General features: G+C 46.4%; 1 protein-coding gene across 1 annotated transcript in view; it reads left to right on the forward strand.

Moving 5' to 3' along the window:
- The window catches only part of PAK1 (p21 protein (Cdc42/Rac)-activated kinase 1), a 32612-nt gene extending 16762 nt beyond the window's left edge, over nucleotides 1–15850 (forward strand). The window contains exons 9-14 of the mRNA XM_010001057.1: nucleotides 2726–2838; nucleotides 8079–8196; nucleotides 8977–9076; nucleotides 11058–11254; nucleotides 13183–13320; nucleotides 15764–15850. Coding sequence (XP_009999359.1) covers nucleotides 2726–2838; nucleotides 8079–8196; nucleotides 8977–9076; nucleotides 11058–11254; nucleotides 13183–13320; nucleotides 15764–15850 — 753 coding nt within the window. The remainder of the gene's footprint in view (nucleotides 1–2725; nucleotides 2839–8078; nucleotides 8197–8976; nucleotides 9077–11057; nucleotides 11255–13182; nucleotides 13321–15763) is intronic.
- Nucleotides 15851–25268: the final 9418 nt, after the last annotated feature.

Genomic DNA, 25268 nt, shown 5'->3' on the forward strand with positions numbered 1-25268 from the left:
TAAAGACAGGCTTTCAGAGGTTCATGGCATCTTATTTTTAATTACTTACTAATGAGACATCATTGAGTGGTCTGAGCAGAGGACTGGAAAAAATGATTTCCCCAGTTTTGATTCCTGAATAATTTCATATTTGCAAACAATCCTTCTGTGACCACAAAGGCTGAAAGCAAAACTTTGGACCAGGATGATTCCTCAGTAGAATTTTACCTCTTCATCCCCAAGATTTTTGCCTGTTCCCTTTTCAACTTTTATATTCCCTTTGCTTCTTACACTAATACTAGTTGACTTGCATAGAAATAGTTTCTCTCCTTTGCAAACTTGCTTTCTGCCCTGGAATTGAGACAAGGATTGTCTGTCTGTTGTGTTTGGTTTTTTTCCTCCTCCCAAACACTGGAAGGTACCCTGTTCATTGCCTGCATGCATAATAAACCAGCAGGGAGGGATGAGCAGCATCTGTGGTAACTATTACTGCTAGGTGGAGGATTTTAAAAGAGGGAATAGTATGCATTATTCCCAATATATTTATGGAAGTCTGCAGCAATGCCTGTCTGCTTTGCATTTATACAATGTCATGATTACCCACTAGTAAGTGTCATAACTGTGCTTTTTTGCTGAAACTCCTTCACTCTGCTTTTCTAGTTCCTGTGGAATTAGTACAGTTTCATTGCAGCCTCCACAAGGGGCATTGCATTGATTTTGAAGCAATGAGAAATTTTTTAATGAGAAAAAACCTCTTTGGTTTTCTGCTTTCTCTCTGGACCTCTTTGGTGACTCCCACGTGGATATTTGAACCCTTATATTACAACAGACTTTGAAATCCTTCTCATTACACTCGTGTGATCAGGCCCTGGATTTTTAAATTTGCATTTGGGATTGCTGGGATCATGGAATTCTGTTGCCCTCTTCCTTTCTGTCAAGCACTCTGCTAGCAATCCTGCCAGGTCAGGAGCTCAGTTTTGGAAGCACTGGAAGGAAACTCCTTTATTTTGTGCTGTGTCAAAGCCCTGAGCAGCTCCCAGGATTAAGAATACTGAAGGTTTTCACTGGTGATGGTTGTTTAGTATAACTAGAGGTGTTTGTTTTGTGTCCTAATGCATGGGACAGGGTTAGATAAGGAAAATGCTCCCATGTGCACTTGGACCCTAACTCTGTAAGATGAACAGGGGTGATAAAGTATCAGAATCTGCTGAGCTGGAAGGGACCCATCAGGATCATCCAGTCCAGCTCCTGTCCCTGTGTAGGACACCCCAAGAATCCCCCCATGGGCCTGAGAGCATCATCCAAAGGCTTCTGGAACTCAGGCAGCCTTGGTGCTGTGACCACTGCCCTGGGGAGCTTGTTCCAGTGCTCAACCACCCTCTGGGTGAAAAACCTTCTCCTGATATCCAACCTAAACCTCCCCTGATTCAGCTTCCTGCCATTTCCCCCAGTCCTGTCATTGGTCACAGGGGTACAGGGACCTCTCTGAATCTCCCTCAGTGTCAGTCTGGGATTTCTTTATGTGCATCAAATGCCTTTCCTCTCTTTGTCTTTCATTCTTCTCTGTTGTCTTGTGCAAGGAGCAATGTGGAGTTTTTGGTTTTGTCTTCTTTAAGTACTGTTTGGCAGCCCTTGTGGATCTGGTGGAGAACCAGTGTGGTGTCTGCCTGTTCTTGCTTCCTTATGTCTCAGGGTTTTCCTGTGGTCTGCTCTGCTATACTATCAAAATGCTAATTCTATCCATCTATAGTGGCACTTGTTTCTTTTAATCCTTGTTTTTGTGAGCAGAAGTTACTGGCCTCTCTCCATTCACCTGGGCCTCCTTCTCAGCAAGTAGTGGTTTTGTAAAGGAATAATTACATTTCATTCCCTTTGCCTAAATATTGTACCAGACACAGCTGGGTGGTATTGTCTATGGAAGTGTTTCTGCCTCCTGCTGTGCTGATTCATCTTATTGATTTGAAGGCTTGTCTGAGGGCCAGGTGCTCTCATGAAGTGCTGTTACCATGGAGAGCTGAACATTGGAGTTAAAAACATGTTGCATCTTCCTGATTTTTGCACATACACGTGCAGAATAGGTAGAGTGAAGCAGGCAGAAAACTGCTAAGTCAAAGGGCTGCAACTGTTGGATCTGTCCCTGTTTCCCTTCAGTTATGACTGGGGAAAAAGCTGAATCCAATTCACTTATTTCAGCCTTTTATCTGAACTCTGGTGCTTCTTTCCCCCAGGTCTTGCTGTGGCAGAAAGAAATAGAATTACCACCTTGAAGTATTAAACTGACTCTACCTTATTTACCCCATTCATGCCTGGCCACCCTGCTGTAGATTTCCAGAAGCACAGACTTGCACAGGAGCAGAAAAAAAGCCAACAAAAAACTTCCAGAAACATCCAATCCAAATTAAATTCATAGGAATCCTTTAAGAAATAAAAAGGTTGTGGCTTATTATACTAGAGTTATGGGATCTTTTTACTTCTTACCAAGAAGTTGTAGATGGAGATGGCAACTGGGCCATAAAAGTCCAGTATGAAAATAGGAATTCCCCTTGTGCACTTTGGCATTAAGGATCCTCCAGCAGGTGTGGAAATGGACTGACTGCAGGAACTCACAGACTTCCTGAGCAGCCTGTGATGAAAAAGTGTTTTCCTGCTTCACATGAACGTGGGACCAAAATAATGGGCAGTGGTGCTGGCAGGTTTTGGGGGGGGCTCCTGTAATAATGCTTTCCCTGGTCTTTCTTCTCTGCAGGTTGCAATCAAACAGATGAATTTGCAGCAGCAGCCCAAAAAAGAACTGATTATTAATGAAATCCTTGTGATGAGGGAAAACAAAAACCCCAACATTGTCAACTACTTGGACAGGTATGTTGTGAATTGAAGAGTTTGCAAAGGGACTCTGGGAAACAACTTCCTTGTCTCTGTCTTCAGTGATCCTGTCTCAGCTTAATGCAGGTGTAGAGCAGCCTTGCATTGCTCAGGGCTGGGCTGTGGGTGGCTTGGTGGTCTCTCCATAGGTGTCTGAACTGGTATTAATGGGTATCTAGGCTCTCTTTAGGGATGTTGGCAGCACAGGCATTAACAATATGCTCTCAAGACTCCCATTTTTCAGCTCTCTCCTTTGCCAAATTAGACACAAGCCAATTCCCCCCTGTTACTGGAGGAGAAATAGAAGCAGTTTGAACTGTGTTTCCTCTTCTTTCCTCTTCTGTTGAGCAATGCTGACATTCTGCTTGCAGAGGAGCAAACTGCTTCCCAGGTTAGATGATAATCTTGTCCCTTGACTGTCCATTCAGGTTTTTTTCCAGAGTAGCAGAACAGTGATGAGGGTGAATGACAAGTGACACATAACCAAGCAAGGCTGCTTTCTTGTGGGTGTGAACAAGGGAGAAAAGACTTGGTACAGACATAAGAACTCCTTGGAAGGTGGAAGGAACAGGGTTATTCTTTGATCAGAGCTGGGCTCTGTGGGCTCAAACATGAGCTGTGCCTTGGGTGTGTTGCATCCCTATGGGACAACTCTTCCTTGAATCCCTGCTTTTCCTTCCTTCACCTAATAGGTGATCTATGTACAGGTCTGCTCTGCTTGTCCTTGAGCTGATGTCACTTGCACTGGGACAATGATGAAGCAGAAGCAAGCAGACCAGTGGCTGCTGTGCTGAATGTAAATTGTTTTTAAAATAAATACATACCTGTGCAAATGCTGGTCACTATAGCTCAAGGCAGTAAAATGCCCAAGTCTCCAAAAAAATGTGGCTGTATGAGCTCTTCCCCACAAGATGTTAAAGCTGTAACATGAGGGTGATGGTAGCAGTGCCACAATCATCAGCTCTTTGGAGCCTGACAACTTGGGAAGAAGCAACAGGTAAATGTGGTTTATGGGTAGGGAGCTGGGGTAGGAAAGTGCAAGAAATTCTTGCATCTCCCCTATTGGAATTCCAGGAAACAGCTGTTAACTGTCAGCATTGAAATCTGGGGTAGACTGAAAGCCCAACAGGCACAACATGTTGCAAGGTAGCTTGAATTCCCCATCAACATAACATGGGTGCCTGGTGTCTTTCACCTTCTGTGAAATATGTAGCTACTTTCAGTCAAATTGCAGGAGGATTTTTCAGTCTCCTGCACACAAGTCAGAACCCAGTGGTCCTGATAAGCTACAAGTTGGGCTTGTTGTAGGGTAAAGAATGCCTAGATAGGGTGAGCTGTAGGCTTTCAGCTTGGCAGCTCATTTTTTGGGGAAAATGCAACAGAGGGATGTGACCTAAAATCTCTTTTTGAAATCTGAGAGAGCATTTGCATGTTAGCTTGCTCTGCATGCAGATTAGAATCCTGTCAGCTGTTTCTTTAACAGGTTTTTAATGTCTTAGCCAAAAAAAGTACTTCTCTGTGTGGCAGAGAATTGTTTGGGAGACACATTCTTCCCACTGGAGGGAGCATCACTGAGTACATCCACTTGCCTTGTCCAGCCAGTCCATCCCAGCTGTTGAGTAGCTGCACATCCCACTGGCTTGTTCAAACGTCCAGCAACAAAAGCTTCTGCCTTTGTCCTCCACTTTCTCTCACTAGTCTTTTTCAGACAGATTAGCTCTTGTTTTGTGCTGCAAGTAGACAGAGCAGCTATCAGGATCAGCGTGGGGATTCTTGTGCCTACAAGAATCAAGTTTTGCTCCCCTGTTGCTGTTGTCCCTCCTACCTGGCCTGATGTGCCTCTTTGCTTCCTGAGCACTGAATGAAGCTGATATTTGAGCACTGCCTGCTGGCTTCTGCCCACTGCTGTCACTGATGGAAGTATGAAGAAGGATGCTCTTGCCACTGTGGGACCTGATTTCTTTTTTATGGTCCAGTTTTTGACAGTGTCTCCCCTTCAGAGTCCCTAATGGGAGCTGCCAGATAGTCATTGGTATAAACCAGTTCTCTTGCTTCTCTTTGCCTCAGCTCCTGCCCTTATGCAAGGGTGTCCCGTGCTTTATTCTCTCTTACCAGCATGGCCTACTTGCTTGTGGCTAAGAGGTCTGGCTGCTTTACTGTCCCCCCAAACATCACTGTGCAAATAGTGCATTTATACCTCAGACAGCTTTGGTGCTGCAGTACAAGTGGCTGGTGTTGCTGGGACATTTAAGGTAGGGAACATGGCCTAATTCAGCTGAATGTAGAAGCATCCAGCTCTGATGACAGTGACACTATTTTTGCTGTGCAGACAAGCAGCCACTTGTGCTGAGTTACCTTCTGGAGGTGCCAGTTTCTTTCTACTGTGTGAGAGAGGCCTTCAGATCCCTACTTGTAAACTCAGACAGAGGCAGCAGGTGCTCAGTGTTAGGCAAAGCCAAACTCCTGCCCTTTGGTTTCTTTCTTTCTGAAGAACTCTCCTTAACATCATAAACCCCACAAATCCTCCCTTTAAGGGGTGTGGCCACGGTTTCCATCACTCCAACTCCAAACTCAACTGGGGTTGGAAGGTCAGTGAGCAAAGCTGAAGGTGTGTGACAGTCCTGAAGGGAAACACTGATTTCTTGCCAGGTTAACATGATGTTGGCACGTTGGAGGCACGTTACTGGTGCAGGAATCTGGGGAAAAACACATTTCATAAAGGTTATCAAGAAAAAAAGGACTCTGACTGACTGCTGTGTGTTTGTGACAGGAATGGCTTGGTGGGCACCTTCCTGAAGTGGAAGCTGAGATAGACCTGCCAAGAGCAGGCATCACCTGCTCTTACTGGTGGCTGAAGAGAAAGCTGTGGATCACCTCCTGTGTGGCCTGCCCTAGGTGGTCCTAGGGCTGGGCTAGATGATCTCTAGAGGTCCTTTCCAACCCCTAATATTCTATGATTCCTTCTTCCTCCAAGACTTCTGTCAGCTTGTTTTCACTTCCAACCTTGTTTTGGAAGGTGACTGTGGGTGACAAGGTGTAACACCATGCTATGCCTGGCATCACATGGAGAGCAACAGGCAGGTGTGTGACTTTCTGGTGGTGTCTCCAGAACTCCTGAGAGAGTGATTTTGAGTCAGGCAGCTCAGTGCCTAAAACTGGCCTCTCCTGCAGCAAGAGAGTTAAAAGATCCCTGAGACATCAACACTCAGTCTTCTGAAATGACATTTGCTGGGTGGCAGCAGGTGGGAAACCACCATTAATTCCATCTCCCTGCATGTTAGGTCAGATCTGTCAGTTTTTCAGGTGCCTGGGTCTTGGCACAAGCCTTGGGCTGCTCATGGCACAGCTTTGGTTCACAGTGTGGTTCTTGGCTCACTCCATCCTTTCTGGCTGTGGAGAAATACCAGCTTGTTCCCAGTACGTGCAACCTGAGATTGTCAAGCTGGAGTGGTGAAGCCCATCCTGCCCTCATCCTTGCAGTCAAGTGGATTTGGGCTGCAGAGAGTGCTGGTGGCAGTGAAGGGAACATTGTGATGCCCAGTGTGACACTGATTTGTTCAGAGGGTGCTGAGAAGAACTGTAGAGAGCCTGGCTTGGCAGGAATGGTGAAGAAGCAGGAACAGCATAGGGACAGGAAGGAAGGGTATGGATGGAGGGGTTTTCAGAGTCTGTTAGAAGGTAGATGACCCACAGAGTTGGCAGGAGTGCTTCTGGAAGCAATCCCACTGCTCCTCTCTCACTTTGAGGGGCTGCTGTGTGGGTGATACTGCTTTTGCTGCAGTCTGTGCTGCCAGGGGATCAGCTTCTCTTCTGTAGTGGAACAGGAGATCTGTCTGCCTGGGGAGCACAGCCCCTTATCCTTGGGCTTTGCATCCAGACCCTGCCTGCATAGTCCTCAGCATCACCAAACCAAGATACCATCTTTGTCGGGGAGCACAGCCCCTTATCCTTGGGCTTATCCAGACCCTGCCTGCCTAGTCTTCAGCATCACCAAACCAAGATACCATCTTTGTCTCTCACATTAAAAGCTCTACATGACTGTAATGTTTCTGTCACACAGCTCAGATGACATTTCTTACTTTGGGGGAGTTTTTCCATCAGCTCAGGTGTTGTCAGGGTGTCCTTTCAGGGTCACACTGTACCTCCTGCCCACTCCTGTGATGTTTTACTCATCTCTGTCTGCTTCCCATGCCAAGTTGGGCTTGATAACTTTTTTCTCCTTCACTGTTGCTTTCTAGCTAATTGTTCCCTAGAACCTTTCCAGCTTTTTGCTTTTGGCTCTCTGCAAATTTGCTCTTCACTCTTCAGTAGGGAAGTGTTTCAGAGCAAAGCAAATGTCTTCTTGATGAACTCTAATGTCAGCAGAAGCTTTTTATTATTAGATTCTGTGTCCTTTCTCTCTTAACTCGTGTCCACTCACTTTAAAAATGGGAGGATGGACTCAGAAGGTGAGTTTTCAAGCTGGTGATTCCTTCCTTCCTTCCTTCAGGAATGTGTCATCCTGATGTATCTGTCATAGAAGATTGTGTTGATGTTCTTCCAAATGGGCCCAGAAAAGCAGAAGTAGTTGGTGGTCTGGATTTGTCTTTTTATTTCTTTTTATTTCTTTATTTTTTTTAAATGAGTTTAGTCTTCATCCCAGGTCTTCTTTTTTTTAGACATGAACACACACACTCCCAGCAGAGAAGAATATCCCAAATGGCTGAGAAAAGTCACCCTCCCTTCATCTGTCTCCTCCTCATCTTCCTACCAGCCTTTTTGACTTCTTATTTTCTTTAAAATGGCTGTTGTATCCAGCAAGATGTCCTCATTTGCCCTTATGAATGGTCCTGAATTTTTCAGACAAAATCCCAAACTGGTTTAGTAGCATAAAAAGGACTGGAGTGATTTTCAAGTGCATGGTGCTTAAAAAAACCCCAGGTGTTCTTTCTCAGTTACTCACAGGCAGCAGCCCGTTGTGTCACCCAGCACTGTCCCTTGCTTTTATGGCCAGGGAACTTGTAGTTTGCTCTCCCATTACCTCTCTCCTTGACTTTCTGCTCTCTGCTCCCTCAGGCTGTGATCAGATCCCCCATGTACAGAAGGTACCTGGTGCCCCAGTGCTGTTAAATATGCTCCTCCAGCCTCATGGTTCCTCTGCACTCCTAAGACAGCTGTGAAACCTGGTGCATTCTGGCTCTGCAAGCATTGGCATGCTCATACTTGCTGATTTAAAAACCTGGGTTTTGGCTTTTCAGTTACCTCGTGGGAGAAGAGCTCTGGGTGGTGATGGAGTACTTGGCAGGAGGTTCCCTGACAGATGTTGTGACAGAGACCTGCATGGACGAGGGACAAATCGCAGCCGTGTGTCGAGAGGTAAAGCAGCACTCACACCCAGGGGGGGGCTGTGATTGGGAAGGGGACATCAGTTTTCCACAGCCTGTCGCTGGCTCCACAGGAATATCTGTCTCCAACTTCTGTAATGCAACAGTCCATTCTTTCAGAGGACAGATTTCATCTGGGAGGTTGCAACATGCAGTCCTAATGTGTTTCATGCTAGAAGGGGGACTGGAGTGCAGAATGGGGTTGGAATCCCCTTGGTTATACCTGTTCTCCAGGTCTTTTTGGGACTAACTTGTCCTCCTAGGACCTGCTGATTCCAGTGGGGTATCTCTCTGTAGCCCTGCACATACTGAACAGGTGATATCTGAGTATCTGAAGAAAGCTGGGGCAGGGCTTTGTACACGGGCGTGTAGTGAGAGGACAAGGGGCAGGGGTTTGAAGGTTAGAGAGGGGAGATTCAGGTTGGACATTAGGAAAAAGTTCTTTCCTGTGAGGGTGGTGAGACCCTGGAACAGGTTGCTCAGGGAGGTTGTGGGAGGTCTTCAAGACCAGGTTGGATGGGGCCTTAAGCAACCTGGTCTAGTGGGAGGTGTCCCTGCCCATGCAGGGGGTTGGAACTGGGTGATCTTTAATGTCCCTTCCAACCCAAACCATTCTGTGATTCTGTGAAAAAACATCTACTGTGAAAAGACACCAAGCCCTTGCTACTCAAAATGCATATTTTTAGGAGTCCATTAGTTGGCTAATTGGGACTGCTTAATAATTTCATGCACAGTAAAGAATATCTCCTTTTTTTGATTTGTATTTTTTCAGTGTCTTCAAGCTCTGGAATTCCTCCATTCAAACCAAGTTATTCACAGAGACATCAAGAGTGACAACATCCTGCTGGGAATGGATGGCTCTGTCAAATTAAGTATGTGGGGGACATTGCTGGTGATAACCTGAGTTCTCAACCCAGGCCTGTTATCTGCTCTGCATCAGGCCTATCAGGGAGATGAGTGTTTGAGGTGCTTGATGCTGTGTTGATGAAGAGGCTGTAGAAATGCTTCTGTAGGTATCTTTGTGAACTGATGCCAGGCTCTAAGTGAGCTTCCTGTAGGTATCTTTGTAGCATTGGTTTTAGTGGAAGTTGGTGAGCCTGAATCCTTGTGAACTGATGCCAGGCTCTAAGTGAGCTTTGAGGTTTATTTAACTTTGGGCCATCTTTTTTTGTGGACTAAAATAACAGCATTTTAATGCTACTCCAGTCCAGAAAGTTGGGTTTGAAGCTGTAGGGCCAGAAGTCGTTTATTTAACTTTGGGTCATCTTTTTTTTTTTTTTGTGGACTAAAAGAACAGCATTTTAATGCTACTCCAGTCCAAAAAGTTGGGTTTGAAGCTGTAGGGCCAGAAGTCTTTCTTTGTGAGCAACCTCTTCAGTCTGGAAAATACTGCAGGTATTGGGGGGCAGGGAGAGCAGGGGGAGAACTGAAAACTGTGTAACTAGAGGACATTTAATCTCACACCACCAATCCAGTCTGGACTCTAAATGTTGTGTCCTCCTTGTGTTATCACCAGTAAGACCATGAGACTGTTCTGCCCCTCCAGTGCTAAGGTGGCTGTTGTTGCCCATGGAGAGAAAAGTCTGGGAACCAGTGAATTATTATCTTCCACCTTTAGCTGTAGCAGAATTGTGCTCCCTTTCTCCTCCTCTCAGTTCTATTGGCAAGCACCCAACAGGCATAAATAAGTCTATTTTTGTCCACAGTGACAGCAGATATGAATGACTCAAAATTCACACAGTGCAGATATGCTGAGTAAGAAGGTGGGATTTTTTTTTTTTTTCTTTGCACATAATTGCTTTTTAGGCTAAAGCTGTTCTTTGGTGCAGTCAGATCTCTGGAGTGCTAGCAGTGAATAGCTGATCAGGGCCAAAGTGTTCTTATGGAATGACTTCTTTGAGCACAGGATGCAGGTACTGGACTAAACAAGTCCCTGTGGATAAGGATGCAGTAACCTTTTGGACCTGAGCATCTTATTGGCTCTGCTGGAAATTTGCTCTGTTCATGAACCATATGTACCTTTCCTGGTTGTTACCCTTGATGAAAAACTCAGGTAGGGATTAGCTGAATTGTCATCACTTTGCCTAAAATTAGACCTGTGGTGCCACAGGGGGTCAGGATGGGCAGTGCATCTTGCTGTGCTGATTCTGCTGGCCCCACAAGGACAGAATTAGTTTTCTTTTGGCAATTCAAATGCAGATAAGACACAGGACCCAGCAATCATGGAGTGAAGGCTCTCCACCTTTCTTATTATTCAAATATTAAAATAACTGGTAGGTAGTAGTGTAGGCACTTTACATTTATTCTGAACCCTGTTTGCTCTGTAAAGAGAATCCTGTGTGAGGGATGAAATATCTACTGGGGAGGTAATATCCCTGGGACTATAAATATCACCAAACAATGCAGTAGGTGGGCTGGGGGAGTGTATCTAGATCAGACTGTGCATTCATTTCTGCTCTCACATACCCAGGAACAACCTTTAGACAGTTCATTACCCAGTGTGTTACAGCTGCACAACTCTGCAAGCACAGCCAAGTGTCTCGCTGACCCCTGTTGTCCACCTAGACAAGGCAGCAGCTCTGTGAGCCTGGTGGCCTCCAGGAGTCAAATTTAGATACTTACTCTGTGAGCTTGGTGGCCTCCACGAGTCAAATTTAGATAATTCTCAGCACAGTCTTCTGTGTTAGCCACAAAACCACCCCTCCTTTCACAGCTGCAGGAGCCACGCGCCGGGCAGCGCAGGCGGGGAACACGTGCTGCAGCTCTGGCACCAGCAGGTGTTGGGTTTGGAGAAGCTGGCTGATTGTTTTTTTTTTTGATGGCTCTTTCTCTCCCTCTCCTTGAATTTTCCAGCTGACTTCGGCTTCTGTGCCCAGATCACTCCTGAGCAGAGCAAACGCAGCACCATGGTGGGGACCCCGTACTGGATGGCGCCAGAAGTGGTGACGCGGAAGGCGTACGGGCCCAAAGTGGACATCTGGTCTCTGGGGATAATGGCTATCGAGATGATCGAGGGAGAGCCCCCCTACCTCAATGAGAACCCCCTGAGAGTAAGAGAGTGTCTTTTGCAACCTCAGGTCTTCGCTGAGCCTATTGGTGAAACCAGGCTCTGAAGGAGGAGGGTGAATCCTCCGGTGTGGTTTCGGCAGGTGCAGCCCTGGGTGACTCCTTGGGTGTCGTCAGGAGATGGGTTTGGTTAGTTTTTAGGGCCACAAAGATGATCCAAGGGCTGGAGCAGCTCTGCTAAAAAGACAGGCTGAGAGAGTTGGGGTGTTCAGCCTGGAGAAGAGAAGGCTCCAGGGAGACCTTAGAGCACCTTCCAGTACCTGAAGGGGCTCCAGGAAAGCTGGGGAGGGGCTTTTCATCAGATAGGGCAGTGATAGGACAAGGGGTGATGGTTTTAAACTCAAAAAGGGGAGATTGAGGTCAGATATCAGGAAGAAATTCTTCACCGTGAAGGCAGGAAGGCACTGGAACAGGTTGCCCAGGGAGGCTGTGGCTGCCCCCTCCCTGGAGGTGTTGAAGGGCAGGTTGGATGGGGCTTGTGCAGCCTGGGCTGGTGGGAGGTGTCCCTGCTTATGGCAGGGAGGTTGGAACCTGATGACCTTTAAAGTCCCTTCTAACCAATCACCATGATTCCATGATTAGTTAAAATCCATAGTTGGCTTCAGGTAGCAGTGTGGGTTCCTCCTGTTGCAGACCCTCTGGTCAGCTCTGATGAGTTAGATTGTGCACACTCATAATTTCCCACTTCCTGATAGAAGCAGAAAGGGCACCTGATGGCACCGAAATACCTGACTTCTCAAATCCTTGTGCCCTGTGAGTGGGGAAAAGTTCCTAAGTTTTAAAATATGACTCGTTACTATTCCATAAATAGAGCTTTTTCCTATTGGTGGATTGTTCCTCCCTGCATGCTCCAAAGAAAGCCACAAACTTATTAAGTCTTTAGGCAGGATTTAAGCCTCCCAATGGCTTTCCCTTGCTTAGTTTCTAATGAAAGGGGAAGTGCTGTCAGTTTGTAGGGATGTGACTGCTCTCAATAGAAGCCAGGATTATGGCTTCTCCCTCAGCCACACAGAATGAGAGGATCTAGAAAAGGTTCTGTTGAACTTTTGTCTCCATCTCTTGCACTGGGAGTGAATTTTGGGAGAGAAAAGCAGCGGCAAAGAAGAGTGAAAAGAGAGTGGGTGTTAAGTGAGAGTAATTAAGTAACAGTGCTTTGGCCTCAGTAACTCAACTTGTGCCAGTTCCTAGACTGTCAGGCTGCTCCCATGGGATGTGCTGAGGGACATGCTTGAAGGGCCTGCATAGTAGCAAGTCTCTGAAGATTTTAGTTGCCTTTGGAAATCCATCTAGGGAAGTTTCTTGCATGAAATCCCCAAGTGGATGAATTCTGAGCCCTTGATTCCTGGAGGGAGTGTGTATGGGAATGTTTCATCCCCAGGCAATAGCAAACCTGCTTGTTTCTGCAGGATGTTAAAAGCTGCTTGAGGGTCTGATGGGCATCTTTTGTGAGGAGGTAACTGCATCTTCCTCATATTGACTTCTTAGGCCTTGTGCGCTCAGGCAAAGAACTGACAGAACAAACTCTTCTATTTATTCAGGGGTTCCTTCCCATGAGGATACAGTTATTGCAGGACTCCAGCCCTGGTAGTCATGCCAGTTAACTTCCCTATGTAAACATGGTCTGGAATGTTGTTTTTGTCCTCCTAATCCCTTGAGAGGGCTGCAGGATCCAAACCCAGATTATGAGAGTAGAACAAGAAAGGATTGGATCCCATCCACATGAAAATAAGGCTGGCAGCTGCTCTGTTTGCTGAACCTTAGGCATTGATTAGTCACCCTGATAAGGTGGGATTTCTTTTCCTCCCCATTGACCAGGGGGGAGGGAGAGGAGAAGTGGGTGTTTCCGTTAATCCAGAGCTGGAATCTAAACCTTCATAACATCCTGTTTCTTTGGTGCTTGTTTTTGCTTTAGGCCCTGTATCTCATTGCTACTAACGGGACACCAGAACTGCAGAACCCAGAGAAGCTTTCGACCATATTCCGGGACTTCTTAAATCGCTGCCTGGAAATGGATGTGGAGAAGAGAGGTTCTGCAAAGGAGCTGCTGCAGGTGGGTGATGGGGAGCAGGGAACCAGAGCCATCCTGAGGGAGGCCAGGCATAGGGTGAGATCTTGTTTGGGGGTCTTAAATGCTGCATCAGCTGATGGCACAAGCTCAGCTAAGGTAACCTGGCCAGGAAAAGCCAAACCAACCCCAAAACCTGAATCTGTAAGAAAGTGTTAGCAAACTACTCCTTTTTTTTTCTGCTGTCCTTGCTACAAGCAGCAGCTGTGCAGTGTGTTCTGTAACAAACCTCCAATAGGAGCTGTGCCCCAGGGCTGCCAAATGCTGAGCTTCTTCATTCCTGTGGCTTCTTCACACAGCTGGCCATGACATCTGTGTGTGTGTCCTCATGGTCTGGCCAGGCTTGTGCCAGTTTGGACAGTAGGAGGGCTTCCAGCTATCCAGTTTTTTTCCTTTCTGTTGGAGGAGACACAAAGGAAGATTGGGAGTTCTTTGGAAGGTGCAGGGCTTACATGAACCAAAGTAGTTTGGTGCTACCACATTTTGCCAGATACTGTTCCTTACAGAGGTGATGGAGCAAAATTTGCGAGATACCCCAATGATAGACTGGTTTGTGTTGGAAAGGACCATTCAAGATCCTCTAGAACCCCTCCTACCATCAGCAGAGACATCTTTCACTAGATCAGGTTGCTCAAAGCCCTGTCCAACCTGACCTTGAAGACTTACAAAGATGGAACTACTCTGAGCAACCTGGTCCAGTGTCTCATCACTTATTTCACTGAAAACCTAGTGTCTTAATCTGAACTCTTGGTGAAAGGGGAGGACCAATCTGCCAGGCTTTTAACCAACCTGGATGAGATAAGTGGTTTGTGTTCCTTCTGTCAAACTTGCCATGGAGGGAGAAAATGCAGCTCTTTTTAAAAAAAATCTGTGATCAGAAGCACTCAGGCCTCAGCTGTGAGACAGTTCCCTTTTATGTTTTACTTTCTTTCCACCAATTTATCCAGCAGATTCAGGTTTGGATGTGTTGCTGCCTTCTCAGGCTGTAATGAAGCATTAATCACTGGCAAAAGGGCAGTAGTTGAAAGATCACTTTTTCTTCTGGACACCTCAGCCCCAAAATATCAAAGAGCAGTAAAGTTCTGTTCCTCAGACCAGGAGAACATTTTGTCTGTAACATTTGTGCTTGTTTTTAACTTCCTTTTAGTCTCCGATTATTATTTTTTCCACCATGTCTTAAGTAGTGTTGCCTTGGCTGATTGATCCCTTCTGATGCTCAGAAGTCCTGTGGGAAACAGTTGCTTTTTGTTTTCAGAACAGCTTGTAGACTTGCCCTTCATGCCTTCACTTTCATCTGAGAGCTGGTTTAATATTGTTTTACTTAACAGAGCACCTTTGGTAGGAGACTGGCCAAATGGTTCTGTCTTGCAAGCTCTGTGCTGCTCTGCTAAATTCCAGCTGTTACAGCAGGAAGACCCAGGGCAGATCACACAGGAACGTGTCCAGATGGGTCTTGAAAGTCTCCAGAGAAGGAGACTCCACAGCCTCTCTGGGCAGCCTGTCCCAGGGCTCTGTCACCCTCACAGGAATGAAGTTTCTCCTCATGTTGAGATGGAACTTCCTGTGTTGTCACTTGGTGCCATTTTCCCTTGTCCTGTCACAGGCACCACTGAAAAGAGACTGGCCCCTTCTTGACACCCACCCCTCAGATATTCATAGACATTAATAAGGTCCCCTCTTAGTCTCTTTTCCAGACTAAACAGCCCCAGGTCTCTCAGCCTTTCCTCATCAGACAGATGTTCCAGTCCCTTCATCACCCTTGTAGCCTCCATTGGACTCTTTCCAACATATCCCTATTCCTCTTGACCTGGGGAGCCCAGAACTGGACACAATGTTCCAGGTCTTACTAAGACCACTGGACAGAGTAGAGTGGGAGGAGAACCTCCCTTGACCTGCTGGACACTCTCTTCTCAATACATCCCCAGGTACTATTGGCTCTCTTGGCCACAAGGGCACATTGCTGTCCCTTGGCTTACTTGTTGTCCACCAGGACCCCAAGATCCTTCTCCATGGGACTGAGAGGTGGTTCCTGCAGGAAGCCCTGCTGCACAGGTGGTTTTTAGCACACCTTCCACATAGAATCTCACTATAGATTTTGCAAGACTGTATCATTTTCCAGGGTAGTTAGCTGAATTTCCCTCGGTCTTGAACACGTGCAAACATGGGAGAATTCAGCCTGTGTTGGGTGCAGATCTGTCCAACACTTCAGGCAAGGTCCAGGAGTTTGTGGTGCTAACAGGCCTTTTGGTTTCACCTGCTCAGAGATCAGAGTAGGTTGTTAGACTTTGTGTGGGTCTAGATGCCAGGGCTTTGAGCAGCCACCAGACTTCACAGAATTGTCATAGTTGGAGCTCGTGAGTCACAGACCTCTTGAGATCTGGGGCATGTTCTGAGAAGTTTAACCCTTTTTCTTTTTTCTTCTTCCCAGCACCAGTTCCTGAAAATCGCGAAACCTCTGTCTAGTCTCACTCCTCTGATCATTGCAGCTAAAGAAGCAGCCAAGAACAACCATTAAAGTGATGGAGCCAACACAGCCATCCTGTCAAGACTTCTAGATGTTATTTTTGGAGGCTGAATTACCTGCCCCTCTCTCCTTCTGCTCCTTCTTCACAGGGGTATCCTTCAAACTTTGACCTGCCCTGAAGGGTGGCACATATTGTTCTCTGAATGTGGAAGGGCACCCAACAGGGACATTGCAGAGTGACCTGTCTTTCCATCCTCATGATGGGGGTGAGATGGGAAGAGTATTTTGTATGGTTGAGAAGACCTTCCTGAGAACATCTGAACCTGACCTACCACCTAGCGAAGCCAGTTTGTTTCCATGTTGCTTCCTGTGTTTATTTTTAAAAATATGTGGAGCCTTAGACCATGTTTATCTGAATAAATTAATTATTTTACTGGTTGGAGTCCTGCTTCTGGCAAGCTGCTGTCACACCACTGAGGCTCTGCTGTGTGCTTTGGATGACTTGAGGAAGGAGGAATTCAGGCAGCAGAACGTAAGCAGCTGTAACAACTGAAAGGGGAGCAAGGGTGTGAATGTACAACCCTCCTACAGCTCTTGCTGGATGCTTTGAGGGAGAAAAACCTCAGTGTGCTTCCTGCAGCCTTTGGAGAACACAATTAATGGACCATCTTTTTGCCAAACTGTGAATTGAGGGCCTCCCTCCTTGTTTAGTTTCAACTCAACCAGTTAAACAAATCTCAAACATTTCTGATGTTCTGGAAGGTAAATCATGGGAAAAATTGACAAAGAGCTCTTTTTAGGGTTATTTTATCAGTGCTGTGAGGCTTTGTAGAGACCCTTGCCCTGTATGATAAAGCAAACAGAGCAATTACTCTTAAAAAGATAACATTTGCCTGCAAAATGATGTTGAAAACTCTTGTTTCTTAGTGCAAGTCCAATGGAAAACAAACTGAAATCCAATGGAAAACAAACTGATCGTGGATGCTGCTTTCTTGGAGATGTCTTGGGGACATTAATTTTTTTGAAATGATAGTGGTTTCTTTATGCTACTGATTCCTTTGGTTGCCAATAGTCTGTAAAACAAGAGGAAGCCTGGAACTACTAGAGGGATTGGTTGTAAACACTGGGTTTATGTTCAGCTGTATACTGATTTTTAATAAAATGACTGCTGCGTTTCTTAACTTGGGGCTGAGGGAGGATTGTAGACTTCCTTGTCACCAGACACATCTGGTGGATGAGATTATTGTTCAGTGTCATTCCTGGGTGCTCGGGTGGATTGGGTGAAGTAATTCAACATCTCTCTTGCCTTCTCTGTAGTCCTTTGGAACAGCGAGTGGCTCTCGAGGGAGTAACTTTACACACAGAAAAAATGGACACAAGATCTGGGTTGTAACTGGAGGAGCTGCTTTCTCTGTACAGGTTTGGTCTTTCATGGGGTGAGTTTCAAGCCCTGCTGGAGTTACCTCTCATCTCTCTCCAAAGCACTTGGGTTGCACAGAAAATCATTCCTGCATTTTGCTGAGACCTGCTGCTGGCTCAGCCCTTTCCTCCCTGCACCTGGGTTTTAATTCACATGTGTTTTTCCTGTTCACTCACCAATATGTGACAGCTCTGACACTAATTTTACTGGCTGTAGATAGTTTGTCAGGTTTTCTGCTTCTGTGGTGCCTTCTCTTATCATTTGTGCTTCAAGGTGGCTTCTGTTTAACACAAGGCTCAAGTCTCAAGTCCGTTGCCAAAATCTGCAGCATCTGTGTGTGTGTATATATATATATTTCATCTCCATACAATATTAAGGGTTTCCCCTCAAAGCTTGTATAATTTGTGCTTCAAGGTGGCTGCTGTTTAACACAAGGCTCAAGTCTCAAGTCCATTGCCAAAATCTGCAGCCTCTGTATGTGTGTGTGTGTGTGTATATATATATATGTATTTCATCTCCATGCAATATTAAGGGTTTCCCCTCAAAGCTTGTATCCCAGGATGAATTCCTTGGGCAAAACAGTAAAGCTGCCAGCCTGGAGAGGGATATGATCAGTTGATGAGCTCTTCTGCTTGGAGCTTAGGTGGAGGTTGGGGAATGGAAGGCCACTGCCCTTTAATAATTACCTTGATAAGGACTTGGTTTATATTTCCTCCAGAAGACTCAAGATGGCAAATGCAGGAAGAAAGAAGCTGGGAGCTAGATCACACCTGAGCTGAAAATCTTGCATGGCTCTGGTTTTACAGCTTTGGTGATTCCTTTTGACAGCACAGGATGAAATCTCATCCACAACTTCCTCTTTAACTCCCTTCCCACTCCATCCCCTGTCCCAGGGAGATGAGAACTTTACTTCATTATGCCTTGTCTGCCAGGAAGCAGGTGAGCAGAGTTTCTGCTGTATTTCTCTGGAGGAGGTAGAAAAGGTTACTTGTACTTGTTTAAGTTGCTCTTCTGGTTTCTTTAATGGAAAGGAATCAACATGAATGACTGTTTATCCCACCTCTTGTGCCACTGCTGTGCTTCTGTCTCTTTGACTCCTACTTGGAATCAGTCCTGCCTGGTTTCTGTTAGCTACTTGAGAGGGGGATTGCCAAAAGCTTTTTGTTCTCCACTGCTGCAAGGCTGTGACAGGAGGTGTGTGTTATCATCTTCCAGGCTTTTCCCCCCACTCCCACCTGTGATGGGTGAGAAAAAAGATCACAGAATTCCTGGGGCTGAAAAAGACCTCTGAGATCATCAAGTCCAACCCATGACCTGACACCACCACATCAGGCAGACCATGGCACTGAGTGCCACATCCAGCCTTTCCTTGACCACCTCCAGGGATGGTGACTCTTCCCTGGACAGTCCATCCCATGACTGCTACAATGTGCCTGGACCTAGTTTAAAGTTTAACAGGCACATCATGGTTTTATGTGCTCAGAAAATCTTGAAATTTTTGAACTAGCTTAAGCTTAGGAGAATGGGATTTTTTTGGTTGTAGTTCTGAGGTACATCATGTTCTCTTCATCTGTGCATCACTTGGCATCAGCACCTGTGTTACCTTTTGTGTAGCCATTTAAGGCACCTTCCTGTCTGAAGAGAGCTCTTAAGTAGCAACTCTGACTTAAAAATTAACCTCTGGGGCATGTTTTCCTGAGAACATCTTGACTCTGCTCTGACTTGAAAGCGACTCCAGCTAGAGAACTTACTTGGTGACTTGGCTTTTTAAAAAAATGTTGACTCTATGAACTGATTTGCTTGAGTTGAAACCATTTTAAATCACATTCCTTAATTATTTATTTGCCTGTTCAAGTCTCTCTTTATTAGAACATGAAATATTCAATTGTTGGAGTATCCTTTCAGAAAATTAGCTTCCTTTTTGAGGGATCTCAAGCAATTCTGTACCAGAAAAGATTTAACAACTTCCAAAGGGCTTTGTGGAGGAAAAGGCTGAAACTCATCTTTTCTTTTCTAAAACAGAGTATTTTCTTGTTTAGGAGGCGTCAATAAGATCCTTCTTGTATTTCAAGAATGGACATTGAGATGTACCTATTTTATCCCTAGGTTTTCTTAAAAATTTGATTTGGATTTCACCAGGGCCAAGGGTTGGTGTGTGAGAGGGGTTCACAGACCCCGTGTGCCTTGAAGAAGGCAAGTTGTGATGCTGAGAGTGTAGAGGCAGGGCTGGTGGGGATGGCAGAACTTGGTGGTTTAGTCCCAGCAGTGATAACCCACCTTTAGCCATCCTTAAAATGTCTTCATTGGATAAGATGTGGTTTTTAAAGGACATAAATCTGTCTGATGAGTCGTTACAGGCTCTTCTCTAGGCAGGCATTATGCCCCTACCAGACTGCATTCCCCTCTTCAACAAAAAGAGTTTGTTTTCTTCAGCAAGGAGGCTCCTTAAGAAAAGAGGTTTCCATGGAGACACTCACTTGACTTCAACCATCTGGTCAGGGCTTGAGAAGAGGCTTGGGGGGTAAACACCACATCGACACAAAACCCTGTTATTATGTGAAGCAACTGGGGTTGCTGCAGCATTTTCTTTCCAACTTGCCTCTCTTTTCAGGGGCCTGTTTTTTTGAGAAAGTGCCAAAAATGCTGCCTAGTCAGAAAGGTGAGGTGTAGAAGAGGCTGTTCCTTCTTAGCTGAGATCTCTGTTAGTATCCTAATCCATCTGTCCCTCAAAATGCTGCAGGTCGGTGTAAGTAGGACACATTTGCAGCAAAGTTCTGTGCAAGAGGGAACTGCAATGGCCTGGCAGTGGGTACTGGCTTCCTTAAAGCCAACCATCCTTGGCTGACAGTAAAATTAGTTCAAGAACAGTATTAATTTGAACCTCATTTCTAATTAAGGACTTGCATAATCCATTTGGGCATTAGATGATGACATCTTCAGTGTTAAGATGAAGTCTGATTCTTCATTTCATCGTTCCACCAAGACTTTTTAATGCTTTCCTATTTCAACAGTAGCAGAGTCTATAGATATATTTTGGGGTTGGGAGCCCAGCTGGATCAAGTGGATGGATAAATGATGCTGCAGGAACTTCCTGTGTCTAGCGACAGCTGGGACAGTGTCCAAGGTGGGTTCATGGAGAAGCAGCTGCCAACTGTGACATGAGATAGCAAATGGTGACAAAGTGGCAATCCAGGCAGGAGCTGGAGAGAAAGTTGCTGCCAAAATGTATTCCTGCAGGGAAGTGGTGGGAAGAGCTACAGGAGAAAGTGGAGTTTGTCCATGGATTATTTAGGGAGCTATAACTGGAATTTAATCTTGGTCTAAAGGATAGCAAATGGTGACAAAGTGGCAATCTAGGCAGGAGCTGGAGAGAAACTTGCTGCCAAAATGTATTCCTGCAAGGAAGTGGTGGGAAGAGCTACAGGAGGAAGTTAAGTTTGTCCATGGATTATTTAGTGAGCTATAACTGGAATTTAATCTTGGTCTAAACTGCTGATAATTGGTAGAAATGTTGGATAGAGGGTGGTTAGAAGGATCTTTTTTTGCTGTTTTGTCTCCTGAATTTATAAAAACACCATTCCAGGATCATATTCTGTCACTCACTGTGTTATTTGTGCACGTGTCTGTGGGAGTTGTGTGGAAATTAGGGCTGATAATAACCCTGTAAGTGCAAATATCTGGGAAGATAGGAAATCTGGGAAGACAGGAATCAGTCCTTCATGGTCAACATCGTGTTTCTCTTACTGGAAGTGGGAATGCTTGCTTGTCTTAGAATCATGTGCCAGATGAATTTGAGCAGAATGATTGTTCTGAGTGAAAAGCACAAAACATGATAACAAAAGAATGGAAGAATCATGAGCTGTAGTTCAAAGGAAGGAAATTTGTTTCTTGTCTGGCTGGGTAAAACGTAGCCAAGCACGTTCTTTTGCTGTAGAAAAAAGCAAAGGTTAACGCTCCAATTACACAATTGCTGAGGAAATTCAGGGGGTGCCCCAGCAACCTGGTGCATCTCAAGGCAGCAACGTCTCTGGAGAGGAGCAGAAAGAAGCCTGGGAAAAGAAGAGGTGCTTAAATTGGAGCCTGGAAGAGCAATATGGATTTGAGTCACAGTCCGTGCTAAGAAAGCTGGAGCTAACCCAGGAGGTTCACAAAAATGACAGAATTTCAGCTGAAAAGGCAAAGTGGGAGCTGGAGTTGGAGGAGTTGGCCTTGATGTGCCAAGGAACTGAAGAGAGAGGCCAGATTCTGTGGGTATGTGAAGCAGCAGAAGCAGGTTTAACACAGGCTTTTGTGGATGGCAACCAGCTCCTTCCCTCCTGCCTTGCAGCATCTTGTCACTGGCAGCTCTGCCTTGGCATCGTGTCAGCAGCCACCAGGCTGTGGTCTCATGTTTGGGAAAAAGACCTTTTCCTCTACCCCTACTGGCTTCTGACTGCAGCTTTCTCCTGCCAGCAAATGTCTTTGTGTCCTGTCCCCCCTGGAAATACGGGGGCTGGGGTAGTTTTAAATCCAGCTGGATCTTGTGTTTCTCCTCCTGCTGCCTGGGCATAACTCTCCTGTCGTGCTGGGTTTTGCTGATGTGCAAGGTCAGCACAGGCATTTTAAAAACAAAACTGAAATAAAACCTGAATCCTGAATTAATTACCTGGTTCTCCTTCACTTGCTGTTTCAGGGACCCTTGGAGTGACAGAGATGCTCAAAGGAGGAGCTGTGTTTCTTTGACCTATTTTAGAGTAATCAGGTCTTACATGATCAAGCTAAAAGATGTTGCAGCAACTGTGATTTTTTACCACTTATTTTTATAGAATCATAGAATCATCCTGGTTGAAAAGGACCTTGAAGATCATCAAGTCCAACCATAACCTAACCCCCCCTGCCATCACCTAATTTACCCATTCAGTGCTTAAATCATGTCACTAAGCACTATATCTACATTTCTTTTAAGCTCCTCCAGGGATGGTGACTCCACCACCTCCCTGGGCAGCCTGTTCCACTGTCCAACCACTCTTTGGGTAAAGAAATTCTTTCTAATTTCTATGTATATTATATATTTTATGTATTTTTAAATTCTTTGGACGAAGTTAATGCTCTGAGAAACATCAGTCTGGAAAAAGGATCTAGACCATGGCTTGAGGACAAAGAGGAAGAGGTGGCTGGTGAGGGAAATCTTTACTTCCTGGATGCTTCTTTTCTCCTCAGGTAGAGTTTGGTGTTGGAGGCTCCTCATACAGAGGAGGAAATCAGGGGAGGGTTTGGGATGGGCACCTGCAGCCACCTCCAGCATTGCTTTTTCTTGTAGGTCAGTAGGATGAGGTTGATGACAAGAGCAAGAGTTTATCATCCTCCGTCCTTGTTTGCACAAGTGCCTCCTTGCAGCAGGGAGCAGGAACATCAGGATCTGGGGAGGACACGTGTGAGGTCTGGAGTCTGAGAAACCCAACCATGTTCTGACAAGACTTTTGAGGTCAGCCTAGGGGCAATGTGGGGGTGAGGAGCAGTGAGAAGCTCTGCCAAGGCCCCGTGAGTCAGCTGGGTGCTGAGCCAGATTTTAGGGAGGGTGCTGGGAGGAAAGGGGACACCTCGAATGGGGATGGAATATAAGCAAGTAGGATAGGGCAGCTGATCTACTTCATAACAAACCCTCTGCCCAGAAGAGGTGCTCTAGCTGAAGGCTGCTTTCCAACAACTCTTTTTCACAGAATCACAGGATGGTTTGGATTGGAAGAGACCTTATAGATCATTGACTCCCCTGCATGGGCAGGGACACCTCCCACTAGACCAGGTTGATCTGAGCCCCATCTTACCTCTCCTTGAACATTTCAAGGGATGGGGCTTTCACAACTTCCCTGGGCAACCTGGGCCAGTGAGCTGTTGGATTGTTTCTTCTTTCAGGAAAGCTAGAGTGACTTGTTCATCTGTTTTTTGCTAAGACCCATCACTTGAGCAAGAACAACATTGCAGCCCAACTGGCTGGGATTGTGGGGGATTCTCTTTGCCATGATGTGGTAGAATCCATGTTGAATGTCTTTTTTTCCCATTAGGGAAGGGAAATCAAACTGTGCTGCCACCACCTCCTTCTGAAGCTTCACAAAGCAAGGCACCAGGCACACCTTTGCTCCTGGTAATGTACCCTTGAAAGTGCCCCTCAAAGCTGGCTGGGTTGGTGTTTGGTGGCTCTGCCTCCTGCCCCATGGAGGATGCACAGTCTGTCTCTAACTAGTTATCATTTTCCATTATTTTGGGAAGAACTTTATGGCTTGGAGGTCACTTCCCTTGAGATAACCTGGGTTGGGTCACCCAGCAGTCGCTGCGGGTGGGAGATGTTGGACCATGAAAGGTTTCAAAGCTTTGTCCTCTGAGCTCCTGTGTGACTCTGGGGATCTCCTGTGACCTCAGAGCCTTCTGGTAGCCCAGCTGATCTATGGAGAGGAAGCAAGAGATGAAACCTGAGGAGAAGCTTTGGGGAATGTGCCTTCAGGTCTGAGCCAGACACAAGGACCTGGCAACTAAATCCTAGTGGGAACAATTTTTCTGTGTGCAACTGCTGGATGTTAATTGATTTGGGAGTGCAAGGAGGGGATTGGCAGTGGGAGCAGCTATAGGTGCATCAGGGAACGGATGTTCCTTATCACCCACCTCTTCCCCTTCTTCTCCCACTCTGCAGGGAAAGCACATGAGGCTTTTATGGAGTCCCTGGTTTTCAGCAGCACCCAGAAGACTTCCAGGTCCCGGTTCCCAAGCTCATCTTTTGGGAGGGTCTGGAGCTTCAACACCACGAGCAGGGAACTTGCCAGGCTTTCCTGGCAGGTCCTCTCCCCATTCCTGGGGCTGTAATGCCCTCTCCTGGCAGCTGCTCTGGGGATTCCCTTCTTTTTCTGTTGCTCGGTTTCTGGGAACAGCGTAAAAAAATTATGGGTTGGTTTGGGGTTTTTTTTTTTGATGATGAAGAGTCATGTTTTTAAGCTGCAAGAGGGCAGATTGAAACGACTCTGGGTAATTTGTGTACGTTAACAGGGTGGGTGTTCCCAGACACTTTCCCTGGGTCTGGTGGGGCTTTCAGACATGTTAGTTAAGCCTGGGAAGGGACAAGGGGATGTCACCAATGCCAGGGTGGCTGGCAGAGGGGTGCCAGGCTGTGAGGCACTGCTGAGCCAAGGCTCATCCTCCCTGAATGCAGCCATGGGTGAAGTGAGCCAGAACCCATCCCTCACCCCACACCTTGTGCCCCTAACCCCACTCACCTGCAGAGATCTGGGCTTGCAGCTCTGCTGGCAGCTGAAACCAAGGTCCTGCTGGCCACGTGTGCAGCTGTAGTGGCGCCCAGGACCCAAATGTGCCTGGATCATGCCCTGAAGGGCAGTGGGCAGGTAACAGTCCTCTGGTTTCTCTCCAGTGGAGAACTGAAATGCTCAAGGGGTTCTCCTGGGGGCTGGACTGGCACAGGAGAGCAGTGAGCTGGGGGGTTAAACACCCCTCTCCTCCCAGCCCCATTCCTTTATTTCTTTCCCCGAGCTGCTGGCTGCAGGGATGATGGTTCCCTGGCTGGGAAGCACCTGCCACTTTCCTCTGTTTCTCTCATTTTCATGCTGTCAGGTTCTAACTCCATTTCTGAGCCAAGGTCTTCATGTTTTGTAGGAACTCTGGAGCACCCCAGGCTTTGGGAACTGCTCAACCCAGGGACACTATAAGTTGGCCCAACTTCTTTGCCAGCAAGCAGGGAGGACCAGTGCAAAGTCAGTAGCCATGCTGGGACAGAGAGACAGTTTTGTCTCCAAGCCAGACACCATCCAGCTCAACCTTCCCCTTGCAGGGCTGGCTGCTTCCAGATGGGGCAGGAGTTTTGGGCAATGCCACCACCCACCTTGGTGTGCTGGGGAAGGGATGTCTCAGGGCTCATCCTGCTGATGACAGGTGTCACCTGAGAGGCTCCATGGTCACAAACCTGCAGCACAAGCATCATGGCTCAGTCTGGGAGACATGGGGCACAGCACAGGTCTAAGAGCCTGAGTCATGGGAAGTGCCTTTGCTGACCCAAAGGGCATCAACTGT

The sequence above is a fragment of the Chaetura pelagica genome, unplaced genomic scaffold (assembly GCF_000747805.2).
Source record: "Chaetura pelagica isolate M959 unplaced genomic scaffold, ChaPel_1.0 scaffold56, whole genome shotgun sequence".
Classification (NCBI taxonomy): Eukaryota; Metazoa; Chordata; class Aves; order Apodiformes; family Apodidae; genus Chaetura; species Chaetura pelagica.